The sequence below is a fragment of the Cherax quadricarinatus genome, chromosome 39, assembly GCF_038502225.1.
Source record: "Cherax quadricarinatus isolate ZL_2023a chromosome 39, ASM3850222v1, whole genome shotgun sequence".
In the NCBI taxonomy this organism is placed as follows: domain Eukaryota; kingdom Metazoa; phylum Arthropoda; class Malacostraca; order Decapoda; family Parastacidae; genus Cherax; species Cherax quadricarinatus.
In genome coordinates this window covers 20,090,235-20,106,567 of record NC_091330.1, presented here as the reverse complement: position 1 = coordinate 20,106,567, position 16,333 = coordinate 20,090,235, and the positions used below count along the sequence as shown (strand labels likewise).

At 42.1% G+C, this 16,333-nt stretch overlaps 1 protein-coding gene across 1 annotated transcript in view; it reads left to right on the top strand.

The window, feature by feature from the left end:
• The first annotated feature begins 3,751 nt into the window (after positions 1 to 3,751).
• Positions 3,752 to 16,333, top strand: part of LOC128692177 (peptidyl-tRNA hydrolase 2, mitochondrial) — a 28,233-nt gene continuing 15,651 nt past the window's right edge. Inside the window, exon 1 of the mRNA XM_070092501.1 lies at positions 3,752 to 3,969. Coding sequence (XP_069948602.1) covers positions 3,805 to 3,969 — 165 coding nt within the window. The 5' untranslated portion in view covers positions 3,752 to 3,804. The remainder of the gene's footprint in view (positions 3,970 to 16,333) is intronic.

The following is a 16,333-nucleotide window of genomic DNA, read 5'->3' as shown; positions in this document are numbered from 1 at the left end:
AGAGAGAGGGGTGGATCGACTGCGTATTTTTGGACTGCAAGAAGGCTTTCGACACAGTTCCTCACAAGAGGTTACTGCAAAAGCTAGAGGACCAGGCACACATAACAGGAAAGGCACTGCAATGGATCAGAGAATATCTGACAGGGAGGAAACAACGAGTCATGGTACGCGACGAGGTGTCAGAGTGGGCGCCTGTGACAAGCGGGGTTCCACAGGGGTCAGTCCTAGGACCTGTGCTGTTCTTGGTATACGTGAACGACATAACGGAAGGGATAGACTCAGAAGTGTCCTTGTTTGCAGACGATGTGAAGTTAATGAGAAGAATCGAATCGGACGAGGATCAGGCAGGACTACAAAGAGATCTGGACAGGCTACAAGCCTGGTCCAGCAACTGGCTCCTAGAATTTAACCCTGCCAAATGCAAAGTCATGAAGATTGGGGAAGGGCAAAGAAGACCGCAGACACAATATAGTTTAGATGGCCAAAGACTGCAAACCTCACTAAAGGAAAAAGATCTGGGGGTGAGTATAACACCGAGCATATCTCCTGAGGCGCACATCAATCAGATAACTGCTGCAGCATACGGGCGCCTGGCAAACCTACGGATAGCGTTCCGATACCTCAGTAAGGATTCGTTTAAGACTCTGTACACCATCTATGTCAGGCCCATACTGGAGTATGCAGCACCAGTTTGGAATCCACACCTAGTCAAGCACGTCAAGAAATTAGAGAAAGTGCAAAGGTTTGCAACAAGACTAGTCCCAGAGCTACGGGGATTGTCCTATGAAGAAAGGTTGAGGGAAATCGGCCTGACGACACTGGAGGCCAGGAGGGTCAGGGGAGACATGATAACGACATATAAAATACTGCGCGGAATAGACGAGGTGGACAAAGACGGGATGTTCCAGAGATGGGACACAGACACAAGAGGTCACAATTGGAAGTTGAAGACTCAGATGAATCAAAGGGATGTTAGGAAGTATTTCTTCAGTCATAGAGTAGTCAGGCCATGGAATAGCCTAGAAAGTGATGTGGTGGAGGCAGGAACCATACATAGTTTTAAGGCGAGGTATGATAGAGCTCATGGGGCAGGGAGAGAGAGGACCTAGTAGCAATCAGCGAAGAGGCGGGGCCAGGAGCTGTGACTCGACCCCTGCAACCACAAATAGGTGAGTACAAATAGGTGAGTACACACACACTCTCTCTTCCTCTTTACACACACACACACACACACACACACACACACACACACACACACACACACACACACACACACACACACACACACACACAAAACACACACACACACACACACACACACACACGCACACACACACACATGCATGCACATACAACAGGCCTAGTGTCTAATCGACATGTGCCTAGGACCAAATGGTAACTAACTAACACACACACACTCGGACTCGACCCCCGCAACCTCAACTAGGTGAGTACACACACACACACACACACACACACGAGGGCGCACGCAAAGACACATGTACACGAGCGTACATATATATGTATACACACAAGCACGCGTGCACACACACACACACACACACACACACACACACACACACACACACACACACACACACACACACACACACACACACACGCACACACACACACACAGATGAATCACAGGGATGTTAGGAAGTATTTCTTCAGCCACAGAGTAGTCAGTAAGTGGAATAGTTTGGGAAGCGATGTAGTGGAGGCAGGATCCATACATAGCTTTAAGCAGAGGTATGATAAAGCTCACGGTTCAGAGAGAGTGACCTAGTAGCGATCAGTGAAGAGGCGGGGCCAGGAGCTCGGACTCGACCCCCGCAACCTCAACTAGGTGAGTACACACACACACACACATACATATTAACATAGCCAGAGAAACCTGCATAGTGGCTGTGCCGGGCAAGGAGTGCCTGCGTTGCCGTGTTATGGCCGGTGGGGACTCGTGTAGTGCTGTTTGTTGATTGTGTTGCTCAAATGTTTCCTGTTGGCCCCGCTTGTTCCTTATGTTTTTGTTTCTTCGTTGAAGTAGGGGGGAGAGGAGGCTCCTGTCCATGACGCCTGGTTGAGGCTTCAAGGGTCGGAAATTCCTCGGCATTGAATTGGGTGGTCTGATGAAAGTTCTGCAGTTAGTTTAGTTTAATATGTTTATTATGCACCCCATACCCATCCCGTGGGCGGTAGTCAAAAGATTACAGAGGTACATAATTGGTCCAGGGACTGGACTCCAAAGTTTTGATAGCTGAGCAAGTTACAAAGGTAATGAACTAGATCTGGTTATAATCATGACCAAGTTACAAAGGTAATGAGCTCCAGGTTGAGCTGGTCACACTCATGAATAATTGCAAAGGTAATGAATCATAAACACATTAATCATGAGAATTTACAAAGGTAATGAGCTCCAGGTAGAGCTAGTCACAATCATGACAAGTTTCAAAGGTAATGAATGATAAACACGTTATGACATGATTACATAGACAAATTACAGAGTAATGAGCAGTTAACAAACATAGTAGGGAATTCATCCATTGCCCCAACAACAGATGTTGCTAGGTGTCTGTCTCTCCTCGGCAGACAGCCATTGCAAACAGCAGCAAGTTGCCCAGGGATCTGCTGCTTGCACGAGCACCATCGACCCTTCTGCAGTATGACAGGATTCTCTGCACCCATCGTCTACTGAGGGTGATGCTCTGCCGTATCCTGCTGCCTCGTTGCTGGCGTCTTCCAGGCCTCATGAATTCTAACGAGCCTCTCGAGGCATCGAGGGTTCCAGGCATGGTGTTTTTGCCTGCAGTTGGGGCATCGTGAAGTAGGTGGCGATGCATTCTTCAGCTTGGTGATGCAGTCCTCGGTAGGGTGGGGCTGGCTACAAACACCGCAGATTACTCTGCTCGGACAGAGTGCACCCAGTGTCCGTAACGCTGGCACTTGAAACAGCGAACTGGTTCTGTCGTGAAGGTTCTTACATCGTACCTGCCCTAAGAACCGAGGTCCAGCTGGGATGTCAGCGGTCCTACATGCTGAATGAGGACTTGCCGGGTTGGTGCGTTGCCTGCTGGCTTTGCCTTGAGACGTTGAGCTGACACCACATTGGGGTGTTAGTCGACTGGTGTGGGTCGCATCCTGGGACAAAACTGACCTAATTTGTCCGAAATGCTGAGCATAACAAGCAGCTTTCTATACAGTAGTATGTCATTGATGTCAGCTAGGACTGTATACCATGTACATGTACTTGTAGTAAATAAAGATATATTATATATTATATTATATTATTATATTCTTGTCCATCTATCATCATTCTATCATGCAGGAGGAGCCACATATCTATGGTGCATCCAACAAAATGACCAGACTCTTGGATGTCACTACCACCCGGTTCCGGCTGGGTTACAAGTATCTTTGGCAGGTTAAATCAAACGAAATGTAAACTTTGCCAGATGCACTATTGTCACACCTTGCGTCATTATGTGCTGGAATGCGATCAAACTAATGAATTCAGAGACAACTCACTCAGAAATGTTCAGCCTCCAAGCTAAGGGACTGACCACCTCAAAACTACGTTTTCAAGGGTGATGGACTCGTTACATCGTATTCACATCTGTTTTACTTCTGCTGACTCTTCTCTACTCGACTGAAGAAGCCTACTGTATGGCGAAACGTTTCGGAATTAAGATACCTAAGTGTTGCACATATGTCTTACTTATCAAGCTGTCGGTATCGTATACTATTTCGGTGTTCAGGAGGTAAGCTGTGAGTGGCCCTGATAAACCCAACAAACACACGTCTAGGATGATACCAATAATTACTGACTTGCTGTCACAGCCTGGAGTGATGGTGGGCATGGGTATTGGACTTTGTATAGGTTATTTTGCCCGAGGATCCTTATTCACTGACACCAGCGACTTATATAATGAGAGCGCCGATGACGACCCTGATGACTCGGACTGGGATGAGGTATTGTATATTAGTCATTTCAAGGGAGATGAATTGATGCTGGAGAGACTTGATCCAGGGAATTGGAGCTAGCCTCCACTGCCTTTGATCAGACCTGGTTGCCGCCCATTCCCCAGGTGGTTTATGATCCAAGTGGGTTGATGCACTCCATAAATGTAATAAAAAATAATATAGTTATTAGTAATTTATTCGAATTATGGTCAGTATTGTTGGCTGAAGTTAGCCATATAAGATAAGATTTTGTTCGGATTTTTAACTCCAGAGGGTTAGCCGCCCAGGATAACCCAAGAAAGGCAGTGCATCATCAAGAGACTGTCTCTTATTTCCATTGGAGTCCTCAATTATTTCCCCCAGGATGCAACCCACAGCAGTAGACAAACGCCCAAGTACCTACTTGCTTGCTAGGTGAATAGAACAACAGGTGTAAGGAAACACCCAATGTTTGCACTCTTGCCAGGAATCAAACCATGGACACTCAGTGTGTGAAGTGAGAGCTTTGTCTACCAGGCCATGGGCCACCATACCAGGCCATGGGCCACCATACTAGGCCATGGACCACCATACCAGGCCATGGACCACCATACCAGGCCATGGACCACCATACCAGGCCATGGGCCACCATACCAGGCCATGGACCACCATACCAGGCCATGGACCACCATACCAGGCCATGGACCACCATACCAGGCCATGGCCCACTATACCAGGCCATGGGCCACCATACCAGGCCATGGGCCACCATGTACAGGTAGGTCCTGTTTTATGATGGTCCATTTTACAACTTCACATTAACGACCTTTTTGAAATTACTTAAAAAATCGAAAAATAGCAACTCAGTAACACATAGCAATATGTACTTCTATTGTTTTGTTGTTACATTGTGAGTGGAATAATAGAGAGTGAGAGTTGTTTACCTTCAGTGTTCTATTGTGGTGTCCTTGTGAATTTTCCCTCAATTGTTAACGTTTTACACAGGCTCAAAAGATAACCACTAGCAAACAGTTCATTTCATGCAGTGTTACAGTTTTATTTACCTGGAGTTTACCTGGAGAGAGTTTCGGGGGTCAATGCCCCCGCGGCCCGGTCTGTGACCAGGCCTCCTGGTGGATCAGCGCCTGATCAACCAGGCTGTTGCTGCTGGCTGCACGCAAACCAACGTACGAGCCACAGCCCGGCTGATCAGGAACTGACTTTAGGTGCTTGTCCAGTGCCAGCTTGAAGACTGCCAGGGGTCTGTTGGTAATCCCCCTTATGTGTGTTGGGAGGCAGTTGAACAGTCTCGGGCCCCTGACACTTATTGTATGGTCTCTTAACGTGCTAGTGACACCCCTGCTTTTCATTGGGGGGATGGTGCATCGTCTGCCAAGTCTTTTGCTTTCGTAGTGAGTGATTTTCGTGTGCAAGTTCGGTACTAGTCCCTCTAGGATTTTCCAGGTGTATATAATCATGTATCTCTCCCTCCTGCGTTCCAGGGAATACAGGTTTAGAAACCTCAAGCGCTCCCAGTAATTGAGGTGTTTTATCTCCGTTATGCGCGCCGTGAAAGTTCTCTGTACATTTTCTAGGTCGGCAATTTCACCTGCCTTGAAAGGTGCTGTTAGAGTGCAGCAATATTCCAGCCTAGATAGAACAAGTGACCTGAAGAGTGTCATCATGGGCTTGGCCTCCCTAGTTTTGAAGGTTCTCATTATCCATCCTGTCATTTTTCTAGCAGATGCGATTGATACAATGTTATGGTCCTTGAAGGTGAGATCCTCCGACATAATCACTCCCAGGTCTTTGACGTTGGTGTTTCGCTCTATTTTGTGGCCAGAATTTGTTTTGTACTCTTATTATTATTTCTCATTAAGAAGAATAGTAATATTTTGTGTAGCCATGAGCTGTAAATGTAGTACAGTGTTGGTCCCAGGGAGGGAGGGAGGACAAAAAAATACAGTAAAGCACTAACATCTGAGGAGAAAATGGATGTGATTCATCACATGGAGTCTGGTGAGAGTCGATTGGATGTGTGTAAGGCATTGAGTTTAGTGCTTTCTTCTGTGTCAACAATTATGAGCAATGTTGATGAAATAAAGCACACACACACAGGAATAACAACTGTGTCATCCTCCAGAACAACTTATTCATGTGGTGAGACTATGGATAAAATGGAGAAATTGTTGTTGTTGTGGGTTGATGATATGAACCAAAATAATGTTCCTGTGACACAGGTGGTAATTCTAGACAAGCCAAGTTGTTATTTGATGAAATATTTAATGAGTCTAGTAGCACTGGAGCATTTATGGTCACCAGCGGGTGGGTTTTATCAGTTTAACCCTTTGAGGGTCGACAGGCCCTCTCCGAAACTCGTTCTCAGGGTCGGCCAAATTTAAAAAAAAAAAAATTATTTTCTCTTATGAAAAGATAGAGAATCTTTTCCCGATCATAACGACACCAAAAGTTTGAAATTTGATAGAAAACTTACGGAATTATGCTCTCGCAAAGTTAGCGGTCTCGGCGATGTTTACGCATCGGCGATTTTGCCCACTTTGAGCCCCATTTTCAGCCAATTTCACTGTACTAGTCGACAAAAAACATGAATATTTCGCTAGAACTCCATTTTTTCTATCGAATGGGTGCAAGAAACCACCCATTTATAAATTCAACTATCCAGTACAGTGGTCAGAATTTAGCAATTTTGCCAATTTCACACAAATTTCAAAAGATGCCAATTTTCGAATAGGGTCCAGAATAAACAAGAAAGACATTCCTGGCACTAAAATGACATTTCCTCTAGTCATTAGTCACGTCTCAAGGCCCCTCTTATATTCTTTTGCTTTCCACTTTGAATTTTTATTCTCACAAAAAATATAAGATTTACTGTTATGCAGACTACTGCATTAGTGTAAAAAATGGTATAAATATTATTGGTGCACTTGTGAAAGAATATTAGACTCACCAGTTGACGTGTATTGCACGCTTGGCACGATTTGTTTACTTTTGAAGTTTGGTAAAAATCGAACATTTCTGCTACTTTGACCTCAGTTTCAAGGCACCTTTCATTGTAAAACCAGTCAAAATCATCTCAATTCAGTAATATGTCTTCCATTCTATAAAATGAGACCAAGAAAACTAGAATATAACAATAAATACCATACGAAAATACACTGCAAAGTCGCTGATTTATTAAAAAAAAATGGTCAAAGTTTTTTTTTTCTCATTATGCACTGTGTGCTGCAGGATTTTTTTTAGACTGTGCACACTGACCACATAGACCCATTCTTTCATATGAAGGCCTACCAGCTTTCTCCCACTAGATTTGAGGCCGCTAGAATTTATGAGTACTAGTACGTCAAAAACCCCTACGCGTAAGACGTACTAGTACGACGAAAACCCTCAAAGGGTTAAAAACCGTTCTAAAACTCACAATGTGAAAATGTCTGGTGAGGCTGCTAGTGCTGATGTTGCAGTGGCAGAAGAGTATACTGTACTTCCGAATTTAAATGCATAATTGACGAAGGAAACTGCCACCCTGGCTTAGTTTCTAATGTGGGTGAAATGGGGCTGTAATGAAAAAATTGCCAAGTAGGACATACATCGCCTGCGAGGAGAGGTTTGGCCCTGGTGGCAAGGTTGCAGAAGATCGGTTGACATTTGCTTCTGGGTGGCAATGCATCAGAAACACTTAAACTCAAATTGATGTTGGTATACTATTCAGAAATGCCTCGTGTAATAAAGGGCATAGTAAAGACACTTCTTCCTGTGTTTTGGCACTCTCATAAAATGGCATGGGGGGACTCAAACAATTTTTAATGAATGGTACACCACGTACTTTTGTTCAGAGGTTGCTCAGTTTTGTGCAGTGAATGGCTTGCCTCCCAAAGTCATGTTGGTGCTGGACAATGCCCCAAGTCACCCAGCCAACCTCCAAGAAATCCACAATGGCTATTTGGAAGTTGAGGTTGTGTATTTAACTCTTAACAACTTCACCTTTGCAACTGATGGACCCGGGTATAATTGAGACCTTTAATGCACATTAATTGCATATGATTTTCAAAGGGATTGTTGAGGTTGTGTAGTCTGATATAACTGTGAGGGACTACTGGAAGTCATATAACATCCTGTAAGCCATTGCAAACACTGATTTTGCCTGGGAGGAAGTGTCACAGTCTTGCACAAGTGGCATCTGGTATATTTTGTGGCCCGAAGCAGTGATTGATTTTGTATGGATGGAGCCAGTTTTGGAAGTGGTTAAAGATGTCTCTTGCATTGCTAAGGTTGTTGGCATTGACAATGTTTATGCAAACAGCGTTGACCAGTTGCTGGTGAGCCATGGTGAGCAACTTTCAAGAGAGGAATTGGGGGAATTGGCTGCGTAACTTCAACAACATGAGACTGACACACCAGAGGAAGGGGAAGAGTTGGAGCCCATCAGGACATTAAAAGCAAAACATATTAAGAGTTCTCTTGCCAGAATGTGTAGTGCATTTGATGAACTCTGATAATGATTCTGACTGGGAATTAGCCATGGCATCCAAAGAGGTGTCAACATGATGCTGAAGCCCTAATATAACATCTTGGAAGAAAGAAGTAGAAAGTCATGCCAGACATCACTGCGTCATAAAGATGTACTCAAGTGATGGCTTCACAGGTCCAAAGTTAAAAAAAAAAAAAGTATAAATAAAACATGAGAAAGCTATTTTATTGTTATCCAGTTTCATTTACATAATCTGGTGAATGTTTTTATTATATCAGTTCCTGGATGTCAGTAGTGAGCCCCACAATGTGTGGAGGGTTCAAGTCTTGCTGTGGATGATGGGGGACAGTGAGTTTTGATGTGGTTGCAGGGTTGTGAGCTTGATTGTGGACTGATTGCAGTGAGTCACTGTGAGTGGCATGTGGTGTAAGGTTTTGCAATGAAGGGCAGTGGGAGTCAGTCTGTAGGTGGAGGTTAGTGAGAGCCATCTCCCCACCAATAAAGGAAATGCATTTGCCATCATTCAATAACTACCTTGCCAGAAGTGCACCTACATCAAAATTTATATTTAATAAAAGGTCTGCTTTTGATAATTTTTTTACTAGGGCAGTATTGATAATGACCTTTGCTTGTTATCTAGTCCTAAACAAAGTACTTTACAATGTAGGGTGAGATTTTCTTCACAGTGTAATTGTATAAGTGACAAATTTATGGCATAACTAATTATCAACACAAGTTTGCATGACATTACTTCAGGTATGACTGACAAGTGTACATCAGCTGATTTTGGTTACATGATTGAAGAATCTTAATAACTGCAAATTAATTGATGAATCTCAAAGAAGTGGGCATCATTATATTTTATTCACTATAAGTATAAGTTGGAGTATAGTCATCTACTGCTTGGGTAGGTACTGGTATATGCAGAGATGTGACTCTTGAAGATGGTTATGTTTGTGCACTACTGATATTTTAAATTTTTAATTTCTTGCCAATACAACAGGGTGAGTGGGCTACAAAACTGCAAAGCCTTGCTTCATAATAGCATGCTTGATTTGACTGTTAAAAAAAAAAATCAATAAGTTGACCAATGCAACAAAATTATTCTAAGTTTCTGAAGTACAGTACTGTATTCTGTTATCACCACAAAGTGTCACACTATCATAGAAGAGCTACAGAGAATACATAATAGGTGTTCAGGACAGCTGGAAAATTAGGTGTTTCCATCAGATGCCTGCTGTCCCTGTTCATCAGTCAGTAAAATGGGTACCTGGGTGTTTGTGGACTGGTGTGGGTTGCATCCTGAGATAAAATTGACCTAATTTGCCTGAAATGCTCTGTGCAACAAATGGCTTTCTGTGTAGTATGTCATTGATATCAGCTAGGCCTGTATACTGTACATATTTTTTTTATTTTTATTAACATATTGACTGTTTTCCACTAAGGTAGGGTGGCTCAAAAAAGAAAAACTTTCACCATCATTCTCTCCATCACTGTCTTGCCAGAGGTGTACTTACACTACAGTTATAAAACTGCAACATTAATTAACACCCCTCCTTCAGAGTGCAGGCACTGTACTTCCCATCTCCAGGACTCAAGTCTGGCCTGCTGGTTTCTCTGAGTACCTTCATAAATATTACCCTGCTCACACTCCAACAGCACGCCAAGTCCTAAAAACCATTTGTCTCTATTCGCTCCTATCTAACATGCTCACGCATGCTTGCTGGAAGTCCAAGCCCCTCACACACAAAACCTCCTTTACCCCCTCCCTCCAACCTTTCCTAGTTGACCTCTATCCCGCCTTCCCTCTACTACAGATTTATACACTCTTGAAGTCATTCTATTTTGTTCCATCCTCTCTACATGTCTGAACCACCTCAACAACCCCTCCTCAGCCATCTGGATAATAGTTTTGGTAATCCTGCACCTCCTCCTAATTTTCAAACTATGAATTCTCTGCATTATATTCACACCACACATTACCCTCAGACACGACATCTCCACTGCCTCCACCCATGCTTTGTACCCATATAAGAGCATTGGTATAACTATACTCTCATACATTCCCCTTTTTGCATGGACAGAGTTCTTCATCTCCATAAATTCCTCAGTGCACCACTCGCCTTTTTTCCTCGTCAATTCTATGATTCACCTCATCTTTCATAGACCCACCTGCTGACACGTCCACTCCCAGATATCTGAAAACATTCACCTCCTCCATACTCTCTCCCTCCAATCTGATATCCAAGCTTTCGTTACCTAATTTTGTTTGTTATCCTCATTACATCACTCTTTCCTATACAGGTCCCCCTCAACATTCGCGAGGGTTAGGGGATCAAGAGCCTCACGAATGTTGAAAAACCGTTAATGTTTGGTGCCCCAATATATTGTAGGGAAATATATTACAATACTGCTTCCTTAACTTGTTGAAACATGAATAATCATAAAATACATGAAAACGTCGTAAATTGTACTAAATATTTACATGTTATGCTTTAATAATGTATGTTATTTAATAACATGTATGTTAACAACATGTATGTTATTAAATAACACAGACTCCACCACTGCGAGTCCCTACTACCCTCCCTCCGACCCCCACAACTGGCAGCCAGTCCTCCCACCATTCAGTGTGGTGAGTGTTTTGTTTGTTCATTATTTGCTATTAAACTACAGAATAAATAATGTAAACTCATCCATGACTGCATATTGGAATGGCTATTAGACGGTGACTTCATGTGTTTACTCTTGAACACTGCAAAGAATCGAACATTTCTGCTATTGCTAATAATAACAATAATAATAATAATAATAATAATAATAATAATAATAATAATAAATACGATATAATTGAAGAAGGAAATTGTACAAAAATACGAGGGAGTGGTTGACACATCGTCAGTGTGACTTTGTTTATGCTGGAGTGAACATTAGTCTCCCTGCTCTTCCAAACATTTCAGTGGTATTTAATAACATATATGTTATAAATAATAATAGTACATGTTATTATTAATAACATGTATTATTATTAACATGTATGTATTTAATAACATATATGTTATAAATAATAATAGTACATGTTATTAATAACATGTATTATTATTAACATGTATGTTATTAAATACCATTGCCTTAATCACTGCCTCTACCACTCCAGTCACACTCAATCTACAAGCACCAAACACAATGAATTATTGTGAAATGTTTGGAAGAGCAGGGAGACTAATGTTCACTCCAGCATAAACAAAGTCACACTGACGATGTGTCAACCACTCTCTCGTATTTTTGTACAATTTCCTTCTTCAATTATATCATATTTATTATTATTATTATTATTATTATTACTACTACTAATACTATTGTTATTATTAGCTGTAGCAGAAATGTTTAATTCTTTGCAGTGTTAAAGAGTAAACGCATGATGTCACCGTCTAATACCTGTTCGAATAGCCATTCCAATATGCAGTCATGAATGGGTTTACATTATTTATACTGTAGTTTAATAGCAAATAGTGAATAAACAAAACACTCACCACACTGAGTGGTGAGAGGGCTGGCTGCCAGTTGCGGGGGCGGAGGGAGGGTAGTAGGGACTCGCAGGTGGTGGGAAACTTAAATATGATTTGGCGGCTGGGAATTTGGCGGTTGGGAATTCGCGAATGTGTGAAGCCCGTGAAAGTTGAAAACGTGAATGTTGAGGGAGACCTGTATTCCCTACCAAACTCATCCACCAACCTCTGCAACTTCTCTTCAGAATCTCCCAGAAGCACAGTGTCATCAGCAAAGAGCAACTGTGATAATTCTCACTTTGTGTTAGATTCTTTATATTTTAACCCCACACCTCTTGCCAACACCCGAGCAGTCACTTCTCTTACAACCCCATCTATAAATATATTGAACAACCATGGTGACATCACACATTCCTGTCTAAGGCCTACTTTTACTGGGAAATAATCTCCCTCTCGTCTACATACTCTAACCTGAGCCTCACCATCCCTGTAAAAACTTTTCACTGCTTTCAGTAACGTACCTCCTATTTGCAACATCTGCCACATTGCCCCCCTATCCATCCTGCCATACCCCTTTTCCAACTCCATAAATGCCACAAAAACCTCATTACCCTTATGTAAATACTGTTCACCTATATATTTCGCTGTAAACACTTGGTCTACACACCCCTACCCTTCCTAAAGCCTCCTTGTTCATCTGCTATCCTACTCTCCCTCTTACTTTTAATTCTTTCAATAATAACTCTACCATACACTTTACCAGGTATACTCAACAGACTTATTTCCCTATAATTTTTGCACACTCTTTTGTCCCCGTTGTCTTTATACAAAGGAACTATGCATGCTCTCTGCCAATCCCTAGGTACCTTACCCTCTTCCATATACAGTGGACCCCCGAGTTTCATGATTAATCCATTCCAGAGAGCCTGCTGAAAGTCGAAATTCACGAAACTCGAAACCATTTTCCCCATAAGAAATAATGGAAATAAAATTAATCCGTTCCAGACACCCAAAAATATTAAAATAAAATTTTTTTTTTTTCAAATTAAATAAAGATTTACATACTGAAAACAATCAGAAATCAAGTACATGCATATAAAAAATAATAACATTTCACTTACCTTTACTGAAGACTTCTGGGTGGATGGAAGATGGGAGGAGGGGATAGGAGGAAGGTGTAAACTATTGTTTGGAAGGAGAATCTCCTTCCATTAGGACATCAGGTAGCAAGTCCTTTTCTGGGGTTACTTCCCTTCTTCTTTTAATGCCACTGGGAACAACTTGAGTCACTGGACCCCTGTCTCACAAAATATCTGTCCAGAGAGGTCTGTTTCTGGCATTTCTTTATGATTTGCCTGAAGTGGGACAAGGTTTTGTCACTGAACATGTTGCAGATATGGCTTGTTTCAGCTTGGTCAGGGTGATACTTTTCAACAAAACTTTGCAACTCATTCCACTTTGAACACGTCCTTAATCACCAAAGAAGGCACCTCCTTCACTCTCTTTTCCTCCTCCTCTGAAGCAAGCTCCTCAGCTGTGGTCTGATGCTGTTCCAGTTGAAGCTCTTGCAGTTCGTCAGTGGTTAGCTCTCCCCTGTGATCCTCCACCAACTCTTCCGCATCCCCGTCACTCACCTCCAACCCCATGGACTTGCCCAATGCCACAACACCTTCCACAACAGGCAGAGGGTCGGCAGGGTCAGGGTCTGTCTCAAACCCTTCAAAATCCCTCTGGATCATGTTCTTCGCTTTCTTTACCAAAGGGCTTGCACTAGCTTTCCTTGGGCCAATGGTGACTTATTTAGCAGTTGCAATCACAAAAAACAATGGATTATTACGTATGAACCCGCGGGGTGATGGTCACATGTTGGTAAACAATGGCACACTGAGCATGAATGGCGTGGGAGACTGGCTTTGTGTGCGCGGTGACGGGCAGACGGGTACCGGACGGTCGCCGAATCACGAGTCTAATCATGAAACTCGAGGCCAAACATTGCCGAAAAAACTTGCCGAAAAAACTTGCCGAAAGTTGAATTTCACGAGTCGATGCTGCCGAAACTCGGGGGTCCACTGTATTTATTAAATAAAAGCACCAACCACTCCAGAACTATATCCCCACCTGATTTTAACATTTCTGTCTTTATCCCATCAGTCCCAGCTGCCTTACCCCCTTTCATTCTACCCACTACCTCATGAACTTCCCCCACACTCACAACTTGCTCCTCCTCACTTCTACAAGATGTCATTCCTCCGGTGCCGTATACAGCTAGCCCTCCACTTCGCGAGCTCCACTTTCGCGAGCTTCGAACATTCACGAATGCCCAGCCACCCAATCAGTGGTAGTGAAGAGTTAGAATCTACACACTAGACTCGTCATGCCATGCAGTTACACTCCATATAATCACTTCCATTCAACTGGCATCAGTAGCTGCATGACTAACTATCATCACCATCATCATCGTCATTGTCATCATCATCACAAATCGTTAGAGTTGATCTGCCTAACCTTACAAGTGGTGAGTATTTTGTTTGTTTATTATTTGTTATTAAACCATAATATACAATATTTTACGATGTTTTCATGTGTTCTGTGATTGTTCATGGTTCAGTAGGTTGAGGAAGCAGTATTGTTATTTTTCCATACAATAGCAGTATTGTTATTTTTCCCTACAATATATTTGCACACCAAACATTCGCAAATTTTCAAGATTTGCGAGGTTCTTGATCCCCTAACCCTCGTGAATGTGGAGGGCCTCCTGTACACGAAATCACAGCTTCCCTATTTTCATCAACATTTAACAGTTCCTCAAAATATTCCCTCCATCTTCCTGATACCTCTAACTCACCATTTAATAACTCTCCTCTCCTACTTTTAACTGTCAAATCCATTCGTTCCCTAGGCTTCTTCAACTTATTAATCTCACTCCAAAACTTTTTAATATTTCCAGCAAAATTTGTTGATAACATCGCACCCACCCTCTCATTTGCTCTCTTTTTACATTGCTTCACCACTCTCTTAACCTCTCTCTTCCTCTCCATATACTCCTCCCTTCTTGCATCACTTCTACTTTGTAAAAAACCTCTCATAAGCTAACTTTTTCTCTCTTACTACTCTTTACATCATCATTCCACCAGTCGCTCTTTTTTCCCTCCTGCACCCACTTTCTTGTAACCACAAACTTTTGCTGAACACTCTAACACTGCATTCTTAAACCTACCCCATACATCTTCAACCACATTGTCTATACTCTAATTAGCCCATCTGTTCTCCAATAGTTGTTTATATCTTACCCTAATTGCTTCCTCCTTTAGCTTATAAACCTTCACCTCTCTCTTACCTACTGCTTCCATTTTCCTTGTATCCCATTTACCTTTTACTCTCACTGTAGCTACAACTAAAAATGGTCTGATATATCTGTGGCCCCCTCTGTAAACATGTACATCCTGAAGTCTACTCAGGAGTCGTTTATATACCAATACATGCGTAGTCCAACATACTACTGTCCTTACGCCCTGTATCATATCTTTTATACTTATTTATCCTCTTTTTCTTAAAATACGTATTACCTGTAACCAAACTCCTTTCTATACAAAGTTCAATCAGAGGGCCCCCCCCCCATTATCATTTACACCTGGCACCTCAAACTTACCTACCACACCCTCTTTAAATGTTTCTCCTACTTTAGCATTTAGGTCTCCTACCACAATTACTCTCTCACTTGGTTCAAAAGCTCCTACACACTCGCTTAACATCTTCCAAAATTTCTGTCTCTCTCCTCTGCACTCCTTTCTTCTCCAGGTGCATACACACTTATTATGACCCACTTTTTGCATCCGACCCTTATTTTAATCCACATAGTCCTTGAATTTATACATTTATATTCCTTCTTCTCCTTCAATAACTGATCCTTCAACATTATTGCTACCCCTTCCTTAGCTCTAACTAACTCAGATACTCCTGACTTAATCCCATTTATTTCTCTACACTGAAACTCACCTACCCCCTTCAACTTTGTTTCACTCAGAGCTACGACATCCAACTTTTTTTCATTCATAACATTAGCAATCATCTCTTTCTTATCATCTGCACTACATCCACACACATTCAAGCATCCCAGTTTTATAAAGTTTTTCTTCTCATTTTTTAGTATTTTCTACAAGAGAAGGGGTTACTAGCCCATTGCTCCCAGTGTTTTAGTCGCCTCATACGACACACATGGCTTACGGAGGAAAGATTCTTTTCCACTTCCCCATGGTGAATAGAGGAAATAAAGAAGAAAAAGAAATAAAGATATTATTATTATTATTACTTATACAGTGGACCCCGGTTTACGATATTTTTTCATTCCAGAAGTATGTTCAGGTACCAATACTGACTGAATTTGTTCCCATAAGGAATA